The 25,519-nt window shown below is 39.0% G+C and overlaps 1 protein-coding gene across 4 annotated transcripts in view; it reads right to left on the reverse strand.

Moving 5' to 3' along the window:
• Window positions 1–25,519, reverse strand: part of HDAC9 (histone deacetylase 9) — a 458,294-nt gene that overhangs the window by 167,550 nt on the left and 265,225 nt on the right. For 3 of the 4 annotated variants that reach the window (XM_084203796.1, XM_084203795.1, XM_084203794.1), the window contains exon 13: window positions 21,179–23,726. In XM_084203796.1, the coding sequence (XP_084059922.1) occupies window positions 23,406–23,726 (321 nt within the window). In that variant the 3' untranslated portion in view covers window positions 21,179–23,405. Of the gene's footprint in view, window positions 1–21,178; window positions 23,727–25,519 lie in introns of those variants that run through there. The other variant, XM_084203797.1, reaches the window with a different exon arrangement.

Consider the following 25,519-nt stretch of genomic DNA (forward strand, 5'->3'; position numbering starts at 1 on the left):
AGCACAATGTTAGAGGTATCCCTCAGTAGAAGTTATCTGTCCAGAAATGCTGTCCAAAAAACAACTTGTACTTCCTGCTACCTTGTTCTGGCCGGGTGTTTTAATGTCATGTCATTCTGGATTTAGGCAAGATACCCTTTCATTTTCCTTTACCTGAGTAAAATGTATGGTTTATAGATTGTGAAGACCATACTTTTGTGCTTTTCTTGATTAGCATACTTCCCATTCCATGGCCTCTTATTACTGATAAAATAAAGTTTTTCATTTAGCTTGTGTAATTCTGCATTTCTGTGTATGAGTGAAAGACAACTTCCTTCTCACCTTGCTATGCATTTTTTTTGTACTAATGTTTTCACTGCAAAGAAATTACTCACTACCACAGAAATACCCCAGCTCTGCAGGTTGCATATTAATGACCAGTTCTCCCAGAGAGAGGATCCTATTCCATTTAGAGTTCAAATGTTATGTCTTATGTCTGCTGGTTACCAAACATCACAGAGAGGATTTAGCAACTAAGGCTTTATTTGCATGCCCTCTGCCTAAAACCACACTAGTTAATAAAAAAACTTCCCACAGATAAATATATTTTTTTCCCTTAATTACTCAGCCTTACATATTAGTCCTAATTCTTGACATATTTAATAAGAGGATGGTGGGCTATAAATTCTCTATCTCTTAATTTACCGTAAGTTAACACTTTATTGTACTTTTAAGCTGTCTTTAACAACACTATTTTACTCAGGAATACTAGTATATTTTGCATGTTGTGAAGATAGATTTGAAGCTTTTTGGGACCCATAGCTAAGAAGTAAAAAGGCTTGTGTTGTTGACTATTTGCTTGACAAAGATAATTCATGGCTCAAGGGAAAGGAAACAGAAATGTGTTTTACCCTAGAGCTAGACAGAAAACTAGTACACAAATTTAATAGAAGAATCTAAGTTTGGCTATGACTGAAGGGCAAGATGAGCCAAAACAGATTTATGATGATAAGAACATAAGAAATGCCTCACTGCATTAGGCCAGTCTAACATAGCCAATAATGTCTCAGACAATAGGATATGCTATTTAGTGAGAGCACATGAGCATTGTTACTCTTCCTAATTTATTCCCCTCATACCCTCCCAGCATCCAGAATTTCTACATTGTAGGTGTTAGAGGCACATCCCTCTCTCTTTCCTTGAATATCTGCTTATGACCCTGTTGTCCATGAATTTGTCTAATCCTATTTTTGTACCGCTCATTCTCAAATCTTCCATGGCAGCAAATTTCAGAATTTCACTATTCATGGTGCAAAGGGAAAGAAAAAACAAACCAAAAAACCCCAAACCTAAAAAACCCACCCCACCAAAATGTTGCATGTTTTTACTGATCTCCTCATAATTTCAGCAAAAGTTCCCAGATCTACTCTTGCAGGATTTGCTAAATAACAGTTTCTCATCCACTTTGCCTGCTGCCCTCCTGATGTTGTGAATGCCTTGGTATACCATAGCAGAGTTAGACATGTTTACCCAGAAGGGTCTGTGCACTGGGAGTAAAACTTTGACTATAATGCAGTTTAGTCAAGAAATAAGAGACAATGCCTAAAGGCTGAGACCAGCACCAACATTAGGGGTCTGATATAAAATATATTGCCACTTTCTAATATTTTCAACTAGGAAATAAATCTCCTTTCTGTTGAAAGATAGTTCTGCCTTTGAAGATAGAATAACGTTTACATAAATGTTAAGGCCTTCTTTAATGTAGCTTTCATTATCTCCTGTGTTCCCCCTTTCTCTGAAAGCTGAAGTGACTGATGTCAAGATCAAGAGAGTCAATCAATGTAGATACACTCCAGGACCCAGATAGGATATAAATCACCCTTACTCCCAACAACGGTAGACACCTAACTGAAGGACAGAAGTTTACATACTCACCATCCTTCTGGGGGAGGCTAAATTTCCCAGCCATTTACCTCAGGGCACCCCTCATTCATTAACCAATTGGGGTGCTTAGTATCACTTATCAAATAGGCTAATCAAAGCTTGAGAGAAAACAGCTCTTGACCATTTCGTGCCCTTTGAGCACTCCAGGGCCACCTCCCGCCCCTAGACTTTTATCTAATTAAAGTTAAAGAGGGGAAAATTAATCCATGGAAGAAAATGAGATAACAGTCACCACAGCAGACCATCCCAGAGCCTGGTTTGGCTTTCATCTGCTGCTACCTGACAATTAACTCTTCAGCAACACAGGAACCCTCTTTCATGGGAGCAGAATCTGTCCCTTCACACAAGGATGGGTGTTGTATTTTCATTTCTCACTGCTCCATGTTGCAGTTCCTCTACTTGTAATGGGTGAGGGTGAATTAAAAAGGTCATCCTTTACTTTCCCTCTCTCAAGCTTGACTTAGTGCTGTTTTCACTTGCAGAATACAAAAGTGAAAACTGTAATTTATTACAGTACCAGCAATTCAAGATGTTTTGCTTGGATCCTGTGCTTGCAATTGGTTACCAACATTCCAGCCTTTCTTGCTTTTGTTGGCTACAAGTTTATAACCCTCAATTTCATTCTCTAAATCTGTCTTTAAGAAGACATTTCACAACACAAGATTGTGGGGCTTTTTACCTAGGAAAAAAATGTGGAGTGTCCCTTTTGTAGATTCACTGCCATTTTTGTGGTACTACTTGTGTTCCTGTTTGGTGTTCTTTTGTTTTAAATTCTTCTCTTTTAAACCACCTAGTGGTAAACTTCCTGAATCCCAAAGGATCTTTCTTTAGGATCACTCGAACATTTCAGCAGCTGAAGCTTTGGCACTGTGAACAGCAGAAATAAGTAGACTCTGGTAACACAGCAGTTGTTAGCTGCACTGTGAATGGAGAAGCTGGTGTTTTATGGGGTACTTGGGAGTGCTGAGCTGTGGCCATGCAGCAGCAGCAAGCTGTGCTCCTCCAGCTCCAGCAGCACCTGCCAGCAGCAGCACGCTGGGCTGTGGGGGCAGCCCCAGCACGTCACCCTCGCTGGCACCTCAGGCTTTGGGGCACCCAAGGAGCAACAGCAACAAAGTTCAGCTTTTTTTTTTCCTAAAAAATACTCTGATACTTTAAAGGCTGCAGTTCTACTACTAGAATTTTAGCAGGAAGCATTGGATTATAAAGTTTGTGGGACAGGCACATATGGCCAAAATTAGAAGTGCTGAGGAAATCCCACTTAAATTCTAGCTGTCTCAGTGTTGCAACTTGCACCTTGAGGCACTCAATGGTGGGCAAGTTTAAGTAGCCCAAAGTAACCCCATTTTGACTCTTTTTTTTTAGGCAGTAAAAACTGTTTGAATTATTACATGTCTATTTTGCTTTGGAATGGGTCACTGTACTGGGTTTGTGGGGTTTTTGTTGGTTCATTTTGGGTTTCTTTTGTAGCGTTTTTGTTGTATTTTTTGAGCCTTTAAAGATTGTGTACATCTATGACACTATAGCCAGCAGTGGACATTAAATGCCCTACAAGACTAACCTTAATACTGTCAGTACCCAGCTCCTAGCACTTCATAATGGGCATTCTGCAACATAGTTAATCACTTGCAAATGGAAGCTGTAAAAGATAATAGGGTTCAAACCTTTTCATTTAAATCAAAAAGAAGCCCTACTCAAGCTTCCAAATCTCTTCCAAACTTTGGGAAAATTTTAGTCCATATCAATGTCTAAACTAATATCTGGCCTTCCCTTTAGCTACCCGAACTAATCCATCAGCCTGACAATTTAGAACTATGACCTGCAGCTGTTTGGTTGGGGAAGGGACACTGGTAGGGCTTTAAAGAGGGATAAGCGAGGCAGTGAAAATGAGATTCCGTAATCCTCCTGTATTTTAAGGTATTTTGCACAGGGTGGGAAGGAGCTGAGGCTTTTGCTGGCTTCCCCCATGCCAGGCAGCAGCGGGGGACATGGGAGCTCGCTGGGCTGCTGCCCACTCAGGGCTCCCATGGAGGCAGGTAGCAGAGGGGTGTGTGCCAAATTCCTCCTGCAGCTGCAGTGCCAGAGTGGGGAGTTCACCAGGACCCAGTGAAAGTCAGATATCAATTAATACCAGCTGCTTTACTCTGCAGGGTGGACAGGACAAACTAGGAACTGGAAAATCTGTGATAGGGAAATACATTAGAGAGAGCAGTTCTGTACTGGCAGGGGGATAGGCTGCAAGCTGTAACAAATCTTTTCCATCTCTAGTTTCTACATATATAATTTATATAGGGCGCTGAAAACTAAAATTGTAGCGAACTTTGGTCACTATCCACAAGAGACAGATTTGATCCAGTGACCCAAAGGCGAAAGGTTCTGTATTCTATTAGCAAGCCCCTGCAAATGCAGTCCCTCATGAAGGTTTTTATATCAATAACTAAATACCACTAACCTTTACAAGCTATGTGGTAACATTTTCAGTCTCCTAATTCTGAGTCATTTCCCATTCAAATGGAAATTTGAGTTTGTCTTAAAGATAAAAGCGGAATTTCTTCAACATTTTGTTGTTAGATATTTAGGAATTCAGATATTTAAGAAAGGAGAAGAAGAGCAGGTTGGATTATGACTGTGTGTTCGAAGTGTCTAAGGGGCATTGCCCTAGGAGAGCACATTAGGCACCACTCCTACACTACTTTTTCCACACTGCCCTGTGACTGATTGTGAGAGAAAATTATTCTCTTCCCTTTTACCTGCAATTGTACATCTTCTACTCTCTCACCCACTGGAATGTCCCTTGGAATTCCAGCCAGGACCCAGAAGTTAAGAGTCTTGATACTAGTGAAACTTGTAAGCAAGATAAAAGTATTTCCCACATATTATTTTGAATATGCACAAAAATGTGTGCAGACTAAGAAAATATAGTGCTATTTAATTTCTATTAAATGCAAAAATGTGGAAATAACCAAAAATAAGTTACATAAAATAGCAGTTGGAGGTCAGTAATCATGTCAGAGGTGGTCTTGTTCTATATTTTTTTTTCCTTTTTTCCTTTACCTACAAGCCAAACACCACTAAGCCAGAAACCACCAACCAGCACAGTCTCACAGTAACAAGATATTAATAGCCCATGGAAAAATCAACATATAATTTTATATTACGGTACTTACTACAGTCCTTGTATCTTTTTTAGTTCTGACCTAACTGTAACATGAGAAAAGGCAGTGGAGTTACATGCAGAAATTTTGTGCTCATTTTAATTTATAATATATTCAAAATACTGTTAGTAACTTTTCAGGTTATATATTTTTAAGGAACTCTCACTTCATTCCTTTGTTGCAGAAGGGTGGGAATTCTTCATGCCAATTTTAGTATTGTTGCTTCTCGTTTAAACAAATCTATCAACCTTTAATGCACAGAGAACTATACAATAATCCTCAGTCTGTAAAGTGGATAGTGATGCACCTCCACCCTCAGTCTATGGGCCTGCAGCTCCTCCCAGCAGTTACACAGGCTCCTCTCACACATGAGCTCTTCTGTCATTGTTTTTGCATACTGAAGTCAACAAACAAATGTTTGTGTTACACCCAAGAGAGTGCATTTGCATCACCTGCAAGGACCTCCGAGGCAGTGACCCCCACACTTACAGGCAAGTAGGTGTCTTCAAAATAGAGGTCTAAGCATTTTTGTGGTTTTACTTAAAAATAACTTCACAGAGGTTCCTGTCTGTTGTGCTGGCCAATGACCTGAACTGTGTTGAAGCACGCTTAATGCCTAAATTCTGCTTCTCTGTACCTACACATGCTTTATTGTTTGCTGCCAGATCATTAACCTTTGTCCCTTTTTGCACACATTCTCTTCCCCATCAGTGATTTCAAATCACTTTTTGCTACAGTTCCAAATTAATTTATATCTCCTGATCTTCACACACAGGCCACAGATTTGTTTGTTTGTTTGTTTGTTTAAATTATATTGATTAATTTCTTGATGTCAAAAATGCCAAATCCAGCAACAGGAAGAGAATTTTCTGGTTAACTTGAAAAGACTTAATCTGCATTTGCCTAGCCCAGTCTCCTTGTAGAGGTGTGCAAACTGTTTAGCAAACTTTCAATCAGTGTCTCTCAGGCTTTGCCTCTTGGAAGGATTGACACTGGTTCAAAAGTGCAAAGCTCTTCCCTGATTTCAGGAGTGCTAAAATAGCAGGAAAAACTTGGAGCAAAAGAGGAGGAATAGAGACACAGCTCCTCCAAAAAACTCTCGCTCTAGCAATAAAAAACGAGCTTGAAAGGAAGAATCCACTCAGCAGGCAGGATTTAGAGGATAAGATGTTATACATATAACACCACTCTCACAGGCAAGCCAAGAGCTGCACTCAGCATGCAAAGGTAACGCTTTAGGTCAAGGCAGAAATGTCAGAACTTTCCAAGAATTTTGGATAGTCCAAGTGATGCCCTGGAGCCCGAGGTAATGCAAATGCCCACTGGGGCTGAATTTCAGGTTGTTCCTAGGACTCCATGGGTTTTAAGGATGCTTTGCTGCTGTTTGTATTCTGATTTTAAAATGAGATTAGACACTTGGGAAAACATTGTGTTAATCTGCTCCACAGTGATTCATGCTGGTCATCAGACTGAAGCGAAGTCCTGCTGAAAAGCTTTAAAACTAGGCAACAATATTGGAAGCAGAGCCAAACCAGCAGTGTTATTCCTAAGGCTGAGGGCTCCATTCCAAAACTACTGTCTCCTTTTCTCAAGCAGCTTAGTCTTCAAAAGAAGTCCATTTTATACTAAAAATTACCATGGTTTGGGGGTCAATAAATCTTATTTTTTTTAAGTGATAGACCACAATTGATCTACTTTATGTTGCCATGGAATTTGTCATCTCCTTTTTTTTTTCCACATACCCAAGTACTTCATTCTGCTCTCTCCTTGAAACTTGGAGGATTTGGGTTTCTCCCACTCCCAAGACAGTTATCGTTGGCCAGTGCATCAAACAACTTGCCTACTGAACTCCAGCCACAGAAGAAATACACTACCTACCAAACCAAAGGCTCCCTCTTCAAATCACAGTCCCTTTTGGCAGCTAGTTCCTCTCATACCATTATACCCAGAGCAAACTATAAATCTTTTGCCTTGGACTCTACTGGCTGCCTCAAGTGCATAAAACCAGCTATTACAACGATCTTAGGAAAATGAGCAACTGCTAGAAAGTGTTGTAGGTGTAACACATTTCACAGAAATAGTTTCATATAGCTCCAACTTTTATTTTTCAGCATTCAAAAGCTTCTCTCTAGCAAGCTTGAAGCCATTTCTTTTTTTTTTGTATTTGCTGATGGTTTTTTCTGGTTTTGCATCTTTGCTTTTTTTTCTTTCTTGATAATTTGTTGGTGTTGGTTTAGGGTTTTTTCATGGTTTTGTTTGTTTGTTTTTTCTGTGTGGTCTTTGACATTCCTTGTGAGCTAAGAAACATGCCTTACCATTGCAAGAAACATCACCACATGGTTCTACATAGAGGAAGAGCCTCACCATTGCTGTCTTAGGTAAAAAGTAGATTTGAAAATGCCAGGCAAAATTAATATCTATTGAGAACAAAATCTCACTGAATTGTCATAGAGCTCTCTTTAATCCTGAATAGTGTTGTCTTCAGATTATTTTAAAAGTTTTGGGGAAGTAGTAATTCCTTCTAACAACTCCTTGCTATAAACTGCCTGAATAACTGTGCACAGAAGGGTAACTTTTTTTTTTTTCTCCTTACTGAAAATAAAACTGACTTCTACTTCACTGGTATATGCTCCATTTAAAAGTGTTTCTGAACTGCATTGCTCCAGACTATACATTGGAGTTGAGAGTGTGATAAAGTCTGTAACAGGGGAGTATGGAAGCAGAAGCTTCTGATCTGTTAGTATGGGAGCAGAAGTTTCTGCAAGGCAATTACAATGATAGCCTGAATGCAGTGACTTTGGATTATGTGACCAGAGCTTTCACAGCAGCTGTCAAAAGGCACACAGGTGTCCTTGCAGCCATGAAGGAAGCTTCACAACAAAGGCTATTTGGCTGTTCATCCCCACCATCAGCATTTGCCCTGCTCCAAAATGCTTGCTCCTACAGCCTCAGTCACACGTGTGAGTGAGGGAGGAGGGGGGACTTTAGGAATACCTGGTTTCCAGGGCTGTGCAAAGGTTACTTTCCACTGCATAGGTTACTTTCCACTTTCTGAATCTGCCTCACATCCGTTTGATTACTCTCACACTTTGTACTTTGCTGCCTTTCTAATTACTTGGGGCAAGGTATTTTTTTCCTGCTCCATGTCAGATCCAGCTAACAAGAATTCCTTTGCTGCAGGGCAAGAAGGAAACATCATTAAATCATAATTTCTTTTTCAAACTCATGGCAGGTATAACCAAGCTGCTTTACTCCCAAGCCTTCCTCCCAGCCCTGAGAAAGGGAAGAGACTAGCCTGCCAGTACTGCATTTCTTGTGTCACTATAACTTAAAGCCCTTTTGTCAGAAGGAGAGAACAAAGGTGCCATGAAACAACTTCTTATCTCTCCCCCTTCAAAAGCAATGCAAAAGTTCACACCGTGTGCTTTTATAATCAGACTGAGCAGGGAACTTTTCCCTGCTCAGGCAGCATGTGCATCAACAAAATCTTTTTACTGCAGCAAGCTCCAGATTCTGGTCTGAGGATAAGCTGCTTCCTTGTCTTGCCTGCTTTTGTATGCTCTAGCTAAAATTCCTGTAGCTCATACTTAACCAAAAATATAGTGGAGAACTTCTTCCCTTCCTAAGCAGGCTTTGCTCAAACACATTCGCTGACAAATTAGGGAAACTGTAGGAAATTGGTGAAAAACAAGCAATTCAGATAAATGTCCTGTCTAAATGAAATGTAAAAGCACCAGATTTGCAGAGGAAATCAAAGTCTGAAAAAGTAATTACACTTGTTTAGATGAAATGCAAGACAGCATTTTAATAAACAAGCAAAACCTTTGGCCAACATCTTACTTCTCAGCCTTTCTCTTATTTTATGTTTGAAATTAGTTATATTTTCTCCTCAGATCCATAATCCCCAATAAATTAACCTGTCTAAATAGCACATGTGCAGGATAAAACCATATCTTTGATTTTGATTACTTTGCTTATGGTTGCAATTTAGGTAGCCTTGATTCCAGCCATTGCTGTTTCTGTGGGCTTGAGCATGCTTAAACTGTGGTGAAAATCTCAGCTCTTGCATGGATCTAGTTAGGTTGTTGGCTGCCAACAGATAAACATATCTCTTTTTTGTTGACAAATTACTTAAAAACATAATTTTGCAAGTATGGTGCTGTTTATGGTATATTGTTGCTCTTTTATAGGGAGGATGGACTTGCACTGTTGTAAGCTGGAAGAAATTACTTGTGAGTGGGAGTGGTTTTATTTGTAAATTCAATCCTCAAACATCCAACAGAACTACAGGAAACATTGCATTAACTGAACTATTGCAGAGAGAAAGCAAAACTGACACTTAAGGCCACAGAACCTCTTGAAACCCTACAAATCAGCAATTTAACTTCTGTCTCTTATGAAATATACTTGATAGAACATAAATAGCTTAATAGCAAAAATACCTTCCTCACTGATCTAGTGCTAGATAGACACCAAACAGACTTCATATGACTCTAAAACACCATTACACTTTACTAGCAGTTTTTTTGTATTAAAATAGGAAAAATAATGCTAAAAAATGAGTTGTGATAGAATTTGAAATGGAAATGGAGAAGAGCATCATTCTAAGGCAAGGAGTCTCACTTTCCCTGCTTCCAAGGCACCTTCAACAGGTGTACAGAAGTACATAGCTAATGTGATAGGAGATGTAGCCAACCCACATTGCTACAGCTGTGAGAGATCAGGGTTAAAATAAGTGGAAAATGAAGAAGAATTATAATATTTCAAATTTATATTATTAAACCAAAAAGTAATTCTTATTTTTAATTTATTGGTAGTGCATTGTTGCACTAACAGTTGACAACCTGATTTTGAAGACAAATTTTAGTATAGCCCTTTCAATTAATCTTTAAGTATATCACACCACACATTTATTAGAGTTTTAGCACATATAGAGAAAATGGGTTATAAATAATTGAAATTAATCTTAAGAAAGCAAGATACTTGTTGGAATGGACACAAATAAAAATATATCTGAAGGTTCTATAACTCCACTTACATATCCTCATGCTCTTATGCATGCAATTTAGAAGCATAAATGTAACTTTGGAGGATCTGTTTTTCAAGTAGTCTGGAGCTTCTGGATTTCTGGAAATCAGGCTTTTGAAAACATGGGATTCTTTCCACACATCCTTCTGGAAAGTTCATTCTTCCTAATTCAAAAACCGCAGCAGCCGGTGCCTTATGGATATGCATGACAGCGCTTCCCTGTCTCTCTCCTCCTCACACTTTGTCATTTTTGGACTTGAATAGTGCAGCATACTCTTGCCTGACTTCTCAGTGGGATATTTTTTTCCCTGCCCAGTCTTTCCTGAATCCCACTACTGAAGCCAATACAGTATCTTTTTTTTTGAGGTGGGGAGGAGATAGGGGATAAGGGGAATGTTCTCCAGAAACTCCAGCCTATCACGTTTTTCTTGGACTTCCTCTGGTTTCTTTTATGTAGAGCTGTCATCAACACTTGCTAAGTTACCACACACTGAACACTCACACAGTGAACTATGTTTTTTCTATAAATGCAAAGACACGTGCTGCTTGTGTACACACCTAAATACCTATGTGTATCTACACAAAATTGATCAAAATGTATAGTAGTGAAGGCAATTCCTGTACAATGTTCTTTTTGAAGCCCTTTGGTCGAGAAGCATGTAAATATAACTGTGTAAATGTAAATGTAACTGTGACATAGGAGACTGGAATATATGCCCACACCTGTTAAGTAAGTGGGAAGTAGTGTCATCTAGTGGTTAGCTCAAAGCTAAAGGGGACAGGAGCTCTAAGTCAGCACATAGTAAACAACATTTTTAATTCTTGCATTGCTGTACTGTGAACCTTAGAGGAAATAAGTGTTACCTATTATATCTCATTGATTCAGCTAGAAAACTGAGAAAAGTAAAGCCAGTTGGAGATATACCAGAACGAAGTAAAACTGTTGTCTATTTCCTTTTATGTGTCCCATGTCATCCCATCAATGTTTCCCTCTGATGATGCAGACTTCTTCAGAGCATATTCATAGGCCATCTACCCATCCTCTTCCACATTATATAGTTCAAAAACTACTCTGGCAGGATGCTGGCACAGTACCACATAAAGAAGTACATTAATTTATTGATGAAACATACTAACTGAAGTTCACTCAATGATTTCAAAAAATGTGAGTTGGCAAGCCTTTCTATTTCTAGTAATACCTTATAAGATGGAATTTGTTTAAAAGATTGTTCTTATTCTTTCCTCTTCTGACAACATGATTTTTAGAAATAGTATTCTCATACAGTCTTAAATACTTTTAGCATCACTTCTGGTTGCAGGAAAAGGTAGACTACTCGCTTACAAGTGAAGGAAGTGGTGGTGTTAAGCACATACTTAAGGCTAAGTGTGTGATTAATTTCTCTGCAGATTTGGGGTTTGGCATATGAATGGATTTCATATGGGCATATATGGATTTCAGTTTTTGTCTAAAGACTTAAAGGTGTCACTTGCAGATATTTCTTACATAAAAATAACACTATAGTGTTAACATAAAAGCTAACTTATACCTGGCCACAACAGTACTGGTGTAAGTATTTGCTATGGAATCTTAATTAATTTCCCCTATAACAGTTTCATCTATTGAGATGAAAGAAACAAAAATCTACTGGAACTGCTGAATGAAGGGCTAACCATATTAGAAAGGAGCAGTTATAAACAGGACTTTTCCAGCTGCCCTTGCTAATAGGCAATTCTAAAATAACAGTGATGTGTGTCTTAGGTTTCTGCTAACAAGGCTGATTTCTGACCAGAAGGCTAGAGTATTCTTTTTCATCTATTAAGCCCTGAAAGTGACAGTTCTTCTTCATATCCCTAATATTTCCTTTGCAGCTCACCAAGGCCAAAATGTCATCTTCTCTTGTAAAACAAAGAATCAAAGCCAAATGGTTAAAATGCAAAGTTTTGGTTAAACAAACAGTCAGTATTTCAGTGGTTTTATCTGCAGCCTGCAGAGCAACTAAACAAAGCCAAGATATTGTCCATCTCTTTGACAGACAAAGAGCCTCAGAGGTCCAGAATGACATGCCTGAGGCTGGCACGTGATTAGAGTAATTAAATTAAATAGCAGGAAACATGTTTTCCATATGCCATTGCCTGGCCACACACAAACTGTAACAGTAAATCTTTTATATTACATTGGTTAGGGAAATGTATAACCATTCTAAAAATGCATGATGCCCACAAAAATAAAAAGCATAGAGTAGCATATTCAACAGGCTCCCTGGCTTTGGTCACTGGTCTAAAGTGCCAAAGAAGTTGATTCCTTATTTATTTATTACTAAAGGTGCAGCTTAAAATGCTCTGAGCATGTGAACTTTCTGGATATGTTGCTGGATTTACAGTGGAGAGTAGTGCTGATGCTCCAAATCAGAGGAAAAAAAAATCCTCCCAGTAAAGTGAAGTGAAAATTTTAGTTATCTTCAACATTGAGATCCTAGCATATCACTGTCAGTGTTTTACATGACTTAGGCAAGCTGTACATGCTCAAATAATGTATTAAAAAGGAATTTTTGTTTCAGTTCTATTTTCCACAGCAGAATCAACTCAAATTTCTTTGTTTTCATGGCCAGCTGTTAGAAAAGCCAACATGTTTATCCATGCCATAATATAGTCAGAAGAATTGCTAGTCAGTGGGATGGATCATCTGTCATCCTTGAATTTACTTGTCACTACACTATTAAGATCAACTAGAACATTCGCTAATCTATTTCCGACTCATCTTTCAGTGCTTGATGATGCCAAATCAAATCTCTGCTATTTCTGCTGTGTAATGATTTTGTACAATAGGGAAAGGCTGCAAATCACTTGGGAAGAGCTGTTAATCAAAGCTGCTAAACATTTAAATGCCCAGTCCTTGGGATTTTTAGGAGATGACATACAGAACGCTTCCTATAAATGAGAAACTCTGAAGACTGAAAAATGCTCTTAATATGAAGATTATTAAGAATTCAGAGAAAGCCATTGCAGCAAAAAGATGTCCATTTAAAGTAAATTAAAAATGTAACTCTCCCTTTTCTGATGAAATATATATTGGATAATTTCATAAGCATTTTAGATATTCCACCTTCCCTTTATCTTTCTCCTTTACCCAGAAAACCCAGAGATGAAACAATGATAACTTCAGTGTTTCTGATTTTAGATCCACTACTGAGCTAAGGTATTAAGTTTATTAATTGATTCTCTTCAATAAATAAAAATAAGAGCATCCAGCTAGAGAGAATGAATGTCAATTTATTTTTGGAAAGTAGTGTAAAAGATGATAAAACATTGATACTCTTGGTTCAATCTTTAGCAGTTATGTTTTTTCTCAAGTGTGATTCAAGATGTAGTCATAATGGAGAACTAGAAACTGAGACATTTTTTCTTCTATTCCTTAGAATGCTTTCTTTAGTAACTAATCTCTTTTGTTTGATCAGGAAAATTTGAGTTTAACAGCGAATCTAATTAAAGGAGACAACAATGGCAGGACAGCAGAGACTAACAACTCATTTTGGTAGTAGCTGAGAGAGCTTTTTCTTTTAACCTTTTGTTAACTGTCTGAACTCTTCTCTTCCCTGAAAGGATCGGTGTGCTTCAACTTAAATTATTTAGCCTGAATTTTCTATACAGTGGGTTAGACCAATCAGTTAGAAGGCAAAGAAGTCAATTCCTCCTACCATGCTGTTTTCTGAGAACAAGGACAATGGAAAAAGGACTTTGTAGCAGGTAGAAATCTGGAGCCTCTGACTGAAGTAATGTCATCCTTCCCAGGAGAGGACAGAGCTGCTCTTTGGGCTGAGGAGGTCTCTCAAGCCCAGCTACCAGATGTCTGTAACATTTTTACTGCTGCTGCTTCACCTCCTCTATCTCCCACCAGCATTCCTCACCATGCCATCCCACAGCCTTGCCTGAGAGAGGAGGACACCCTTGCATCTGCCCTCCTTGCTCCACAGCTGGCCTTTGTTCTCCAGCACTGCTCCTTCCCTGCCTGGAGCCAGCCCCACCAGGGCTTGGCCGAGCACGAGTGAAGCGATGGCAGCTGAAGGCTCACAGCCCTCCCTCACCCCTCCTGATTGTCAGAGAAATGGGACAGGGCTGGAGAGCTTGCCAAAGTTCTGGGCTGGCACACCAGGGGATACCTGCATGGATAGGCATGGGAGAGAAAAGGAGCTGGAGAAGCTTCTGGGTAGGAGTTAATCCCTGAAGGGGAAAAACACTGGGATAGCTTTGGGTATAATTGTTCTTCTGGTTTTGCTGCTCTGCCTTTCACCTTCTGGTGCTTTTCCAGCATTACCCCTTTTAGGGACACAAGCTTTATGCTGTGAGGAGCCTCCATCCCTGTGAACCACCACAGCTGTCTTGAGTGGCACAGAAGAGATAAAGCCTGTGGAGAGAACTTGGTAGCATTTCTTTGCTCTTATAATGCTATCCTGTACTTAGACCTATGAAATCCAATCCAGTGGATTCTGCCAGTATTAAAGAGACTCAGTTTTGCCCTTGGTGATGCCCTTGGTGAGTTCACTCAGACCAAACAGCTTGGACAATCTCATTTTTTCTGTTCTAACTTTTATTCCTGTTCCAAAGAACTGCTGTAAGCCTTGAGGACCTCCTCCAGCAGAGCACCTCTCAGAAGCTGTGCAATACAGGGATTGAGCACAGCACCAGTACTGGCTGCCAGAGCACTGCAACAGAGATCTGTGGAGAAGGCAATGCCTGAGGAGTGAGTCTGGTTTCTAGTAAGAGTCAAGTTGTGGGGCGGATTTCCAGCTTCTCTTTTTGCACAGAGTACCACTGCTGTGCAGTCAGCTGCATGGCTTAAAATCTCCTTGCTTTGTTAGCCTCAATTCATAGTGTAATGGATGAACTTTTTAACACAGAAGAGCAAAATACATATATATATATATATATATATATATATATGTCCTTCTTGACATCAAATATATATGTCCTTCTTGACATCAAATATATATGTCCTTCTTGACATCAAATTCTGCAGGTTTAATGCAACTGATCTCAGTGGAATTGTGTCCCTGCTTTCCAAATCCTCCTCCAGTTATAAAGCCCTCAACAGAAAAGTCTTTTCAATACTTTGCGTATGTATTATAGTAGAAGAAAGAAAAAAATAGGAAATGTCAGGACTAAGAAATAAGAAGCTGCTATGCATCAAATATTAAGTGCCCTGTCTTGTGATTTCATTAAGTACTAGCAGAAGTAATCATGCAGTAGAGACAGTAGAGCTGATCCTGGCAAGACAGCTTAGTAAAAACCTTGATAAAGATCCTGGGAAAGAGCCTCAAAGCTTTTCTTATCTAATGTCCCTAACCCACTCCAAGTACCTAAGTCTGTTAGTTCACATTCAGCCTTTTGGGGTGGCACTGACTGTGCACATCAGTAAGACAGAGAGCCAAACACTCACTTCCATTATTGCCCAGCTGGGTTTCACAGCATCCTTTCAAACTCACTTGTCCTTTCAATGATCCATTCACTTGGTGCCTCTAGGATTGGGTTCTGATGACCAAAATTCCGAAGGAAACTGTGTTGTGGAACTGTTTCTCAGTTGTGACCACCTTGCATCTCACCTTTACCACAGCAGCTTCACAAATGCTGCTCTCCTGTGGATCTGACATCCCACCAGCATCAACCCCCTGCATTCCAGGCCAACAGATTTCACAGCTTGAAAGCATTTTGAAAGCCACTAGAAGAAGAAACTGAAAACTGATGGGCTTTGAATCATTTTCTTTCATTAAAAGATAGAGGGAAAGGGCCAGAGAGCTGAAAGAAAGGATTACTTCTTTTACAGGAGGGTCCAAGCTACTAAAAAAGTGACATATAATGGTATCTAACTTGAAAGCAGTCCATGAACTTGGGAAAATGAGCAGCCTGCCTGGTTAGTGCATTATCCAGCAACACAGGTAAGGAACAGTTCCCATGCTAATTCAGTCTCCTGCTGTGGGAGGAGACTGAATTAGCTTCTATTCCTTTTTTCTTGCTGGTCCTGACCTGCCTGTGTTTCTGTGTTCAGAGCCTGCCTGGGAAGGGATTGTTATGAAAAAAAATTGCTCACACAAAGGGCAATGCTGTGCATATTTTAACTGAATAATTAGCATCCTTAGTGAGGCCCAATTACCTGCAGAAAGGGCTAAATCAGAACTGATGTCAGGTGTCCCTGGATGGAACCTGGGCTGATGGCACCTGTACTGAGCATCCCATTTTCACTTCTGTCAGAAATGGTAGGAGATTTGAAGCTCTCTGTATTAACTCAGTAGCTTTAGAAAACTGAAATATATGCAGAAATTTATGGGAAACTATGACAAAAGACCTCTAAAAATTTAGATAAATGTTGAAAGCCAAGAAGGTTTAGAAAGTAAGGAAGATGCCAAGAGATGTGCTGTTGGGTTTGGGTGCCTAAGACAAGGTGTCAAAATAGCTGAGAAATGAGGGAAACCAGTCCCTGTGTGCAGTCAAGTAGTTGAGTGATGGAATTATGGTTTCTGATGTGTAGTAACTCTTCAGCTTCTATTTCCAGTAGAGCAAGATCCAGGAGAACAAGCCTTAGAAGAAGCTGGTCTCAATAGGTGTCCCTCTGAGCACAGCAGGAGAGCATTTCCCAATAGTGCTTCTGCCCTGTGCTCCTTCTGGGTCTGTTCAGTAACTGAGATCTGCTTTAAACATCTGCAGGCTGCCACCTAAAAACTATCTTGCTGCTCTGATTGATGGGAGCAAAAGGAAAAGACTAAGAAAGGAGTATGAGACTGAATCCTCCATGCTGTACTAGCTGCTTTACAGAGAACTTAAGCAAAGCCTTCTCAAGCCCTTGGCATTGCTGCATTGCTGCAATCTCAGAGCTGCAACTTTCACAAGCCCCTTGGCTGAGGAAATACAGGCAGGAGGAACAGAAACACCTCCTTGGTCTCCTGGGGATCCAGGGGTCACAGGCCAGAACATGAGAGGAGACAGATTATGCCCTGCTTTCTGCAGTAGAGCACCCATTTCTCCAAGGCATTTGGGCTGAGCTGCACTCCCAGGACATTAAACAACGTAGCTGCATGAAGGTTTAGCCAGCAATACACTGAGGAGTGCATTAACTCACTCTCATATTTTAAAGGAAGGAGAAAAATGAAAACTCCTGCATGTGCACACACGAATGTCTAACAGTGAGAAAGACATTCCGAGGTCAAACAGAATTCTTTCCAAAATGAAGCATTTCAAGAAGCAACTTTCCAAGAACACATAATCCTCTCCAATGACAGTATTAATGAAACTCTGTGCTGTAGGATACAGGAAATGATAAATTGCCCAAAGGTTTGAAATTAATATCATCTAACTGTCAAAATATGCAGTGATAATTACTGGGATATGGACTTGGAAGCTTTTGATTCACGCTAGTTATGTAGCCCTGATTTAGGAATTTTTCCTAGGGTTGTCCCAGTGGTCTCCTGACATTCTGCTTTCTCTGACAAATGGGAGCAAAGAAAAGTATCAAGGTGCTATATCCTAACAATTTGAACGAGGAAAAGAAACATAAAATCTTGGATCTAAAAATAAAAATAAAGCAGGGTCAAGATTAGTCCATGAAGGTATCAATAAAATTAAATAATTTTGTTGCACTGTAATGCTACACAGGCAGACACTTCAGTTAATTAGTTTTATGATAAAATAAGTGTTATTGCCCTCTGTAACTGGAAGTTTACAATAGGAGACCAAAACATTTATTAAATAAATAATAAATGTTGGTAATTATTAAAGTTAATAGACTTGAGGCTTTCTTAAAAAAAAAAACTTTCCCATCTAACTGGGGATGGGAAAATATAGTTACTTGAGAAAGAATAATTACTTGTAATTATTCAAATTATTATGCATTTTCCCATAGACTTAGCATACAAAAAAAGAATTATTCTTCCTGTAACACAGCTTTTAAAGTCCACAGTTAGAAACTTGATAGAAATTAACAAGCCTTTAAGAATAAGGCTAAGAACGAGCAGGCTAAATATTAAGAGGCTTCCCTGCATGTAGAGAAATTAAAGCTTTTCACAAAACAAATCCAGCTACACAGCACTCCACCTCCTTGCTCCATCTACACTATGTTTGATCCCAGAAATCACAGAGCCAGCTTGTGCTGTGTGGGAGTGATACTGGGATTGTGCACTCACAGACCTGAGGGAGGGCAGGAAAGTGCAAGGTTAGTGTCTCTTACTGGCTGCAAAGTTAAAGGAAACAGCTAAGGCAGCCTACAAAAAAAGAGATGAATTGAGCTAAGGCTGCAGTGGCAATCTAATTTAGGAGGGAGAAGAGGGGAGGGCAGGCAGGTTTATTTATAAGTCTGACATTGTTCAAAACTTACATTTCCATTTATCCTGCCCTTCCCAGCACTTCTCAAGGGCAAAAATGCTGTAACCATCCTGGAAGGATCAAGTGTACAGAGGGATACTTTTAACATCATATGCTCCAAACCATCTCCCTCGCATTTCAGGGCCATGTACCATTAACAATCAACACTCCAAGACAGCTACGGAAAATAAAGTCAAACAAATGCAACAAAGACTCCATGACCACATTCAAAACATCTTATTCAGTTAATTGAGTCAGTGGATCACTTACAAGTAAGTATCTGGTCTGTCAAAACAAACTCTAACAACTAAGGTCTCCATTATCACGGCAAATCACATTGCTGAACGATTTCAAGTTACTAAGGGGACTCCTTTCAATTCTCAGCTGCTGCCTAAGCAATCCTTGGGTGGCTGAAACAGATGTGTGTGCCCACAGGTAGCCAGGGAATTTGTCCTGTACAGGCTAGATGAGCTATGGGGCCACAATCAAAACGAGCAGGAGTGTGGCACACAAGCTCAGCAATTGGGGACCAGCAACGGGAACATGCCTTAAGGATGCACCTTCCCAGTCCAGTGTGTGTGTGTGAGTGAGAGCATGGCTGAAGAACCCAGATTTTCCACTGGCTAGGCAGTTTCAGCTACTCCTAGTTTTTACCTTTAAATCTTAATTTAAATTAACCTGAATTAGAGGAGAGGAAAAAAAAAAAAGGCAAATGCAAAGCACAAGCCTATCAAATAGAGCAGTAATATTCCACAAAAATAACTTGTATTATTTCTCTAGCCCAGAGAAGATAATTTCATCCAGGATGCTCTTCTTCTGTTTGCCTAACCAGTGATTCAGCAGCCGGTGTTCTAAACTATATTCTCCCACTGAGAAATGAGGTACAGAAGCTCCATTGCCACCCAGATGATGGGAACTGCATAAGGAAATCAGAAACTAAACAAATAAATGAAAATCAAACAAACATTTCTTAAGTGGATAAGTAGGACATGCTGCTAGTAGGACAAAATACAATAAGGAAATTAACTTGGCTTAGCTAATTTTGGCTGCAAATTGTGAAGTGTTCATAAGGGGGAGAAATAAGTAAACAATTTTAGATTGCTGCTTGGCACTAATGTTAATAGATTTTTACCTCAGAATTCCAGTGAAGATAAAAACAGGGTATAGTTGGCTTAAGCAAAATGGAGTAAGTCTTAGTGATCTTGATGACAACGAAGATGGAATGAAGATAGTGCACAAATGAGTGGTGGTACTGTCTGAATTGTTTGTGCTTTGCTGAGGCATTCAGCTTTTAATCCTACTTTGTTAATGCCAGAAGATGACAAAAAGGCTAATATTACAGTATCTATAGTCCAGTAACATGTGTCTGAGTATATAAATACTGTGATGGATTTTCCTTCATTTATTAACAATTACTTCTAAATTGCCACTTATCAGCTACCCTGGCTTTATTTTTTGGACAATGGGACAAAATAAACATATTGAGTTAAAAAAAAAAAAAAGAGATGCATATCATGCTGGGAAGAAAATAAGACATGTGAATTGTATTTTACCATGATTTTTTTCCTCATTAAGGGTGCTTTGATGCCTAGTAAATAATTCAGCAAAAAAAAAAATCTAGGTGCAGTCTCCAATGCGGGAAGGTTGAAAATTAAAAAAATTTAAGGCTGGTCTTCTAACACAGGTATTTAAACAAAAGGGCACGAAATAAAATCCCTGTTATGAAAGCATGATTTACTTAAAGACATATGATTCTAAATACACTATAAACAATAAGGCAAGAAGTATAATGTTATACTGTTAATGCTTGTTTTAAGATTTCCTCAGCTAAAACTTGATCTTTTATCTATTTTGGGGGGTTGTATTACTGATGAAACATTACACTGCTGCTATAGCAGTGAAAATAATTGAATTTGATTTACAGAACTATTTGTTCTTACACACTTATATTGTTGGAACATAGATTTTATTTTAGTTAAAAATACACCAGAATCACGGCTGCACAGAGCACTTGAAAATGGAATGAACTGTTTTAAGAGCTACAATGCTATAGTTTTCTAAACTCTTTTGGTAGTAATATTTCATGTACTGTAGCCACAGGGATTGTTATGCAGTACGAGCTCTCTCTCTGTGGAGCCTCAGCAAAGTTCAGGAAATGTCACAAAGTTATGTAACATCTTCATGGCAGTTCTCTACACTGGGACTTCACTGTCTCGTGCAGTTGCTTTAAAGTCTGCCAGGTTCATGGATTCCCTCTCTCCCAGCTTACTTACAGGTGGACTTTAGTTTTGCAAAGGTCTTGATGAATACCAATGTGGTCAGTACAAGCACATTTTCAGATAAGGGGTCCAGGCAGGTTTTATGAATGTCATGTAAATTATGACAGTTCATCTGAATTTTGGATAATTAGAAGCTGAGAAACTGGGATTCACTTTTACCTTTCCTGTATGGTATGATCACATGTTCAAGACAGATGCCGTGATGGAAAAAATGAGCATGCATCAATACTATTCCACATTCACTAAAACTTATAATGGCTGATGTAGGATAAAACAAGAGACCAAAAAGAAGACTTTGTGTAATTATTGTAAGAATAGTGTAATAAAAAACCTTGCTCCTGAAAGTTTAAATTGTTTCAACAATATGTAGCAAACATATTTGATTGTACAAAGCAAAACCACCACTAAGTTACCAAATTTACACAAAGTCAAATATCTGGAAGGGGATCTTTTAAAAAAAAAACTTTATTTGAGAAAGGAAAAGACTTATATCAGAAGGCAAAAAAAGGGAACATACAAACAGAATATATTTACAACACAAAATGAGATCACCTCTACAGGTGTAAATTATAATAAATACAGTAGATTTAAAATGTAAGAGACAATATTCAATTAGAAATGTGGTTGTTTAAACCCAGTTTTCCTTTTCACTGGTTCCAGGTAGTTTCTCTGATTTTAATTTTATCCAAATTTGAAAGATTCTGAAATTAAAGTACACTAATGTGTTGGGGTTTCTCACCTGAATGACAATATAAAAATATCTTTTGTCTTCTCTGAATACACGTTTTTCAAGTGATAATGTACAAAACCCTTCTCAATTGCAAATTTCTCCTCAAATGTATTTTAAAAGATGCACTATCCCTTTTTGATGAAGCTGAAGTCAGATTTCAAAGAAAATTAAAAATATACAGAATGGGAAACACATATAATTTCACTTTTATAGACTTCACTTTTTGAATGTAAATGTATTTTTTTTCATCCCGGATGGAGAACGATTTCTCTTCAAATATGAAGCCCACATAAAAATCACCTGTGTTTTTCTCAATTAAATCTTTTTCTATCTATTGAGGCCTTTTATGTTAAGAGCAACTACTTGTTTGGAGATCTTCTAGGAAAAAGGATAATGTATCTTTAGAAGTTGCAACATTTTAGAAGAGATTGAATAGTATTAGAACATAATGTAAACAACACATGCTAATAACATATTTTAGAGCAATTTCTACATTTGGCAAAACAACTATCTCTTTTGAAACCAGATACTGCACCTTAAAATACCTCAGCTTTAGAAATATAAATATTTTTAATAGAAAAAAAACCTGACAAGGAGTCCAGGTCAGTTTGGGATTATCCATATTAAAGGGGATCTTAATACAATGAATCTTTAACTAGCTTAACAAAAGTAAACCTATAAAACAAGGTAAACATATCAAAAGGGAATATGAAGGAAATGTTTCACTGGAAAGCTTCCTTAACAATTTCCCTACTCGCTTTGTTATTTTCTTTGACAATAAATCAATTCATAGAGTGCCTTTAAAAACAGAGGGAGCGCTGCCCCGTCCCCCCTGCCCCGCATTCCTCAGCACATGAATCACTTGGGCTTCCTGTTTCCATAAGGCATTTCCTGCCCCCCCCCCTCCCAAAATCACTTTTCTGCAGGAGAACAGCAGGGACCTGACAAAGCATCGACTTAAACAAACAGGGCCTTGCACTGCGCCCAGCCTTGCTGTGCTGCTCGGAGGGATGGACCGGGATGCAGCTGGCGGGCTGCGCGCACCACCGCGCCCTGCGGCTCCGCCCGAAGCTCCCAGACAAGCTGAACCTGCCTTCTGTCAAGGTGGCATTTCGTGCACAGTTGTTATTTTAGGATTTGTCCATGAGACTCCATGAGATATTGTAAAATTAGTCTTAATTTAAAAACGAACAAGTGACTGGGTACCAGATGATAAGGGTAACAGTTCTTTGCTTGCTGTGCAATGCCCTAATAACTGACTGGAGCCACCTAATGCTGCATTTTGCTTCTCACCAGTACTTGCATCTGCTGCTTTTAAGGAAGTCTCTGCGGACATTATCATCAAATAAGACAGAATGAAAAATTAACCAAGCAGTGCAAAAAAGAAAACAATGCAATTTTAAACACAGTGCCTTGCCTTGCCTCTTTATATCCACCATGTACTTTTCTCTAAATTAACTTTATACACCAGCCTGAGACCACCGAGATAGCAGTCAGTACCTGTCTACTGGGGAAAAGAATACCCTAACATTAACAGTGTTCAAGACTATAGTATGGTACAATATATACAGACAGCTGAAAGCAGAAGTCAGAGGATTCAAAATCAGGAGAATGTTTCATCAATCAGGTCTGGAAACTAATTCCATCAATTGCTGATCTCAACAGGCTAGGTGATACGAGTTCCCTTGCACTAGGACTAAGCGATGTAAGGTAATTCTGGGCTATTACAACGTCTATCAGCTATTACTCAAAGATTTATGTAGCATAATTGATTGCAACAGATATTTTCTCCATTAGTGGCCATAAGGATGAGCTTCACTATGTTTTCAAGTGTACATACAACACTTCTGCATTTGTTAATTCTTCGAACAGTAAATCAGGATTTGCTAGCTCAGTGAATCAAAACACAATTGCTTATCAAAGCCTAGAAAACGCATGTGATGTTCAGATAATAACCTTAATTACAAATCCTGGAGCTAAATCTTTGCCTATTACCTGTTGCATAAAAGCAGCTTGCTCCCCAGATTCCATTTGCTGGGTTTGAACATCCTCATCACTGTCCAGTGGCTCCTCTTTGACTTTCACAGCCCCCACCTGCTGTCCTATTCTGTCATCCACACCAGCACTGCTGCTCTCAGCCCTAACGCTGGCATTGCTGGCAGGAGCTCGCTCTTCCTGCATCGAGTGATCTCCATGGAGCTCTTCTTCAGCTTCCTCCAGGTGACTGCCAGGCTGCTTGAGCTGCTCAATGGACTTAGAGAGCATCTGGAAAGAGAAGAGGAGAACAAGCACTGACTCCTTTCACTCATGCCAAACACACAGAAGAACTAGATCTGCACAGATGAAATTAAAGTGTCCACAGCAAGTCCGTGTAGCTATGCACCGTCAAAACACTGATTTATCCAGAAAAAAAGAAAAAAATACCTAAGCAAAAGGCCATGTTTTATTCTGCAGCAGAAAATACCATGTTTATAGATAATGAAGAACATGACATATCTGTTAGACTGTCACAGCTGGTAAACTAGAGAAATTAGTCTTAGTCTTTCTTCAAACATGAATGCAGAAATACCGTCTTACAGTTAATTACCCATAACACAAAATAGTAGTGGAATACTAAGATATAAGATATAATAAGATATAAACTAGTAATCTGGCTAATATTTTGTTACAGGCAAATTAGAGAATTTTCACACAAACATCTCTATAAATTAAAGCATGAAAGCACTAAAAGCCAACAAAGGAGAAGTGACAAAGAGCTGGTGCCAGTCCCCTGGCACAAGGATCCTACAAGCAGGTCTGTCCATGCCTGGAAGGACTACAGCCCTTGTACAGGTATCCCAGTCCCAGCATTGGTGACATAACACAGGTCCCAAGGCAACACCAGCTCCAGCCCATTAACTGCTATCTTGAAGCTCTGGGGAAGGGCCGGATGCCTGAGTGTTGCAATCGTGTGCAGTTTGTGTTTTGCTGTTTAAGATTAAGCCAATGCATTCCAAATTTCTCCACATGTAGTCCAAAAACCTAAACTGAAAAAAATCCCCACTTTGTTGAAAGAGCCAGAAATCAGACATGTGAGTAAGAAGTTGCAGGGTCCAGTGAGTAATTATCATTTATTCAACTGGCCCACTCGATTTCAAGTAAAATACTGTTTTGTATCATCTAAATCAAATATCTTGAGAGGGGAAAAAGCACCTCTTACCTTTATTCTTACATACTTTCCTCTTCCCATCTGTCTCCCCCCAACCATCAATCATGTCTTTCAGACTGAGTTTCAGCTAGTGGTATGTACTAAATTACTGAGTATATGAATGGCTGCAGGATGTCTGGTTTTGTCACAAGCCATGGACCATGCAGTTTCATTCAGCTTGCTAGTGCGTATAGAAAAATGCTGGGTTGTCATGTAAACTGTGTTCAAGAAGATGCAGCTGCATTTAGGAATTTAGGAAATTTAGGAATTAGGAAATCCAATGAAGTCAACAAGGAGTGTTGAAAGATCAATTTATACAGTTCTGATTGATGCTATGATGCATATGCCTCACATCAGTGGAGAAAAAAATTCCTCAGAGGAAGCCTGTCTGGCTATTGTCACAGCAAACATTCATTTTTGAGGTGTAATGGGAATTTAATGGTTTACTAAAAAGAAACAAATAAAAAATCCCTCTTCATTACTGTAGCAACTGGCAAATCATAACATGAGTACCCTGCATGCTGCAGGTGGCATGCCCTTACTGCTTCAGCTGATGTGGAGAGTCTCCTTTCATTACACAGCCAGCATCTGAAAAATTTCTCAGATCAAACCTATAAATCTTTTCCAGTGTTTCTCAGGGGATGACACTGACCAAGAAGGTACTAAATCTAGCTATACATAATCAGCTCAGGTACACTCCTTTTTTTTATTATTATTATTATTATTATTATTATTATTATTATTATTATTATTATTATTATTATTATTATTATTATTATTATTATTTAGTTAAACATTTGTGGGGAGTCTTCCCCACTCCTCAAGCAGGAAGAGAAAAGCAGGTAAGGCTGCATGGCTGGCTGCAAGTGAG

The sequence above is a fragment of the Fringilla coelebs genome (assembly GCF_963513975.1).
Source record: "Fringilla coelebs genome assembly, chromosome: 1".
NCBI lineage: Eukaryota > Metazoa > Chordata > Aves > Passeriformes > Fringillidae > Fringilla > Fringilla coelebs.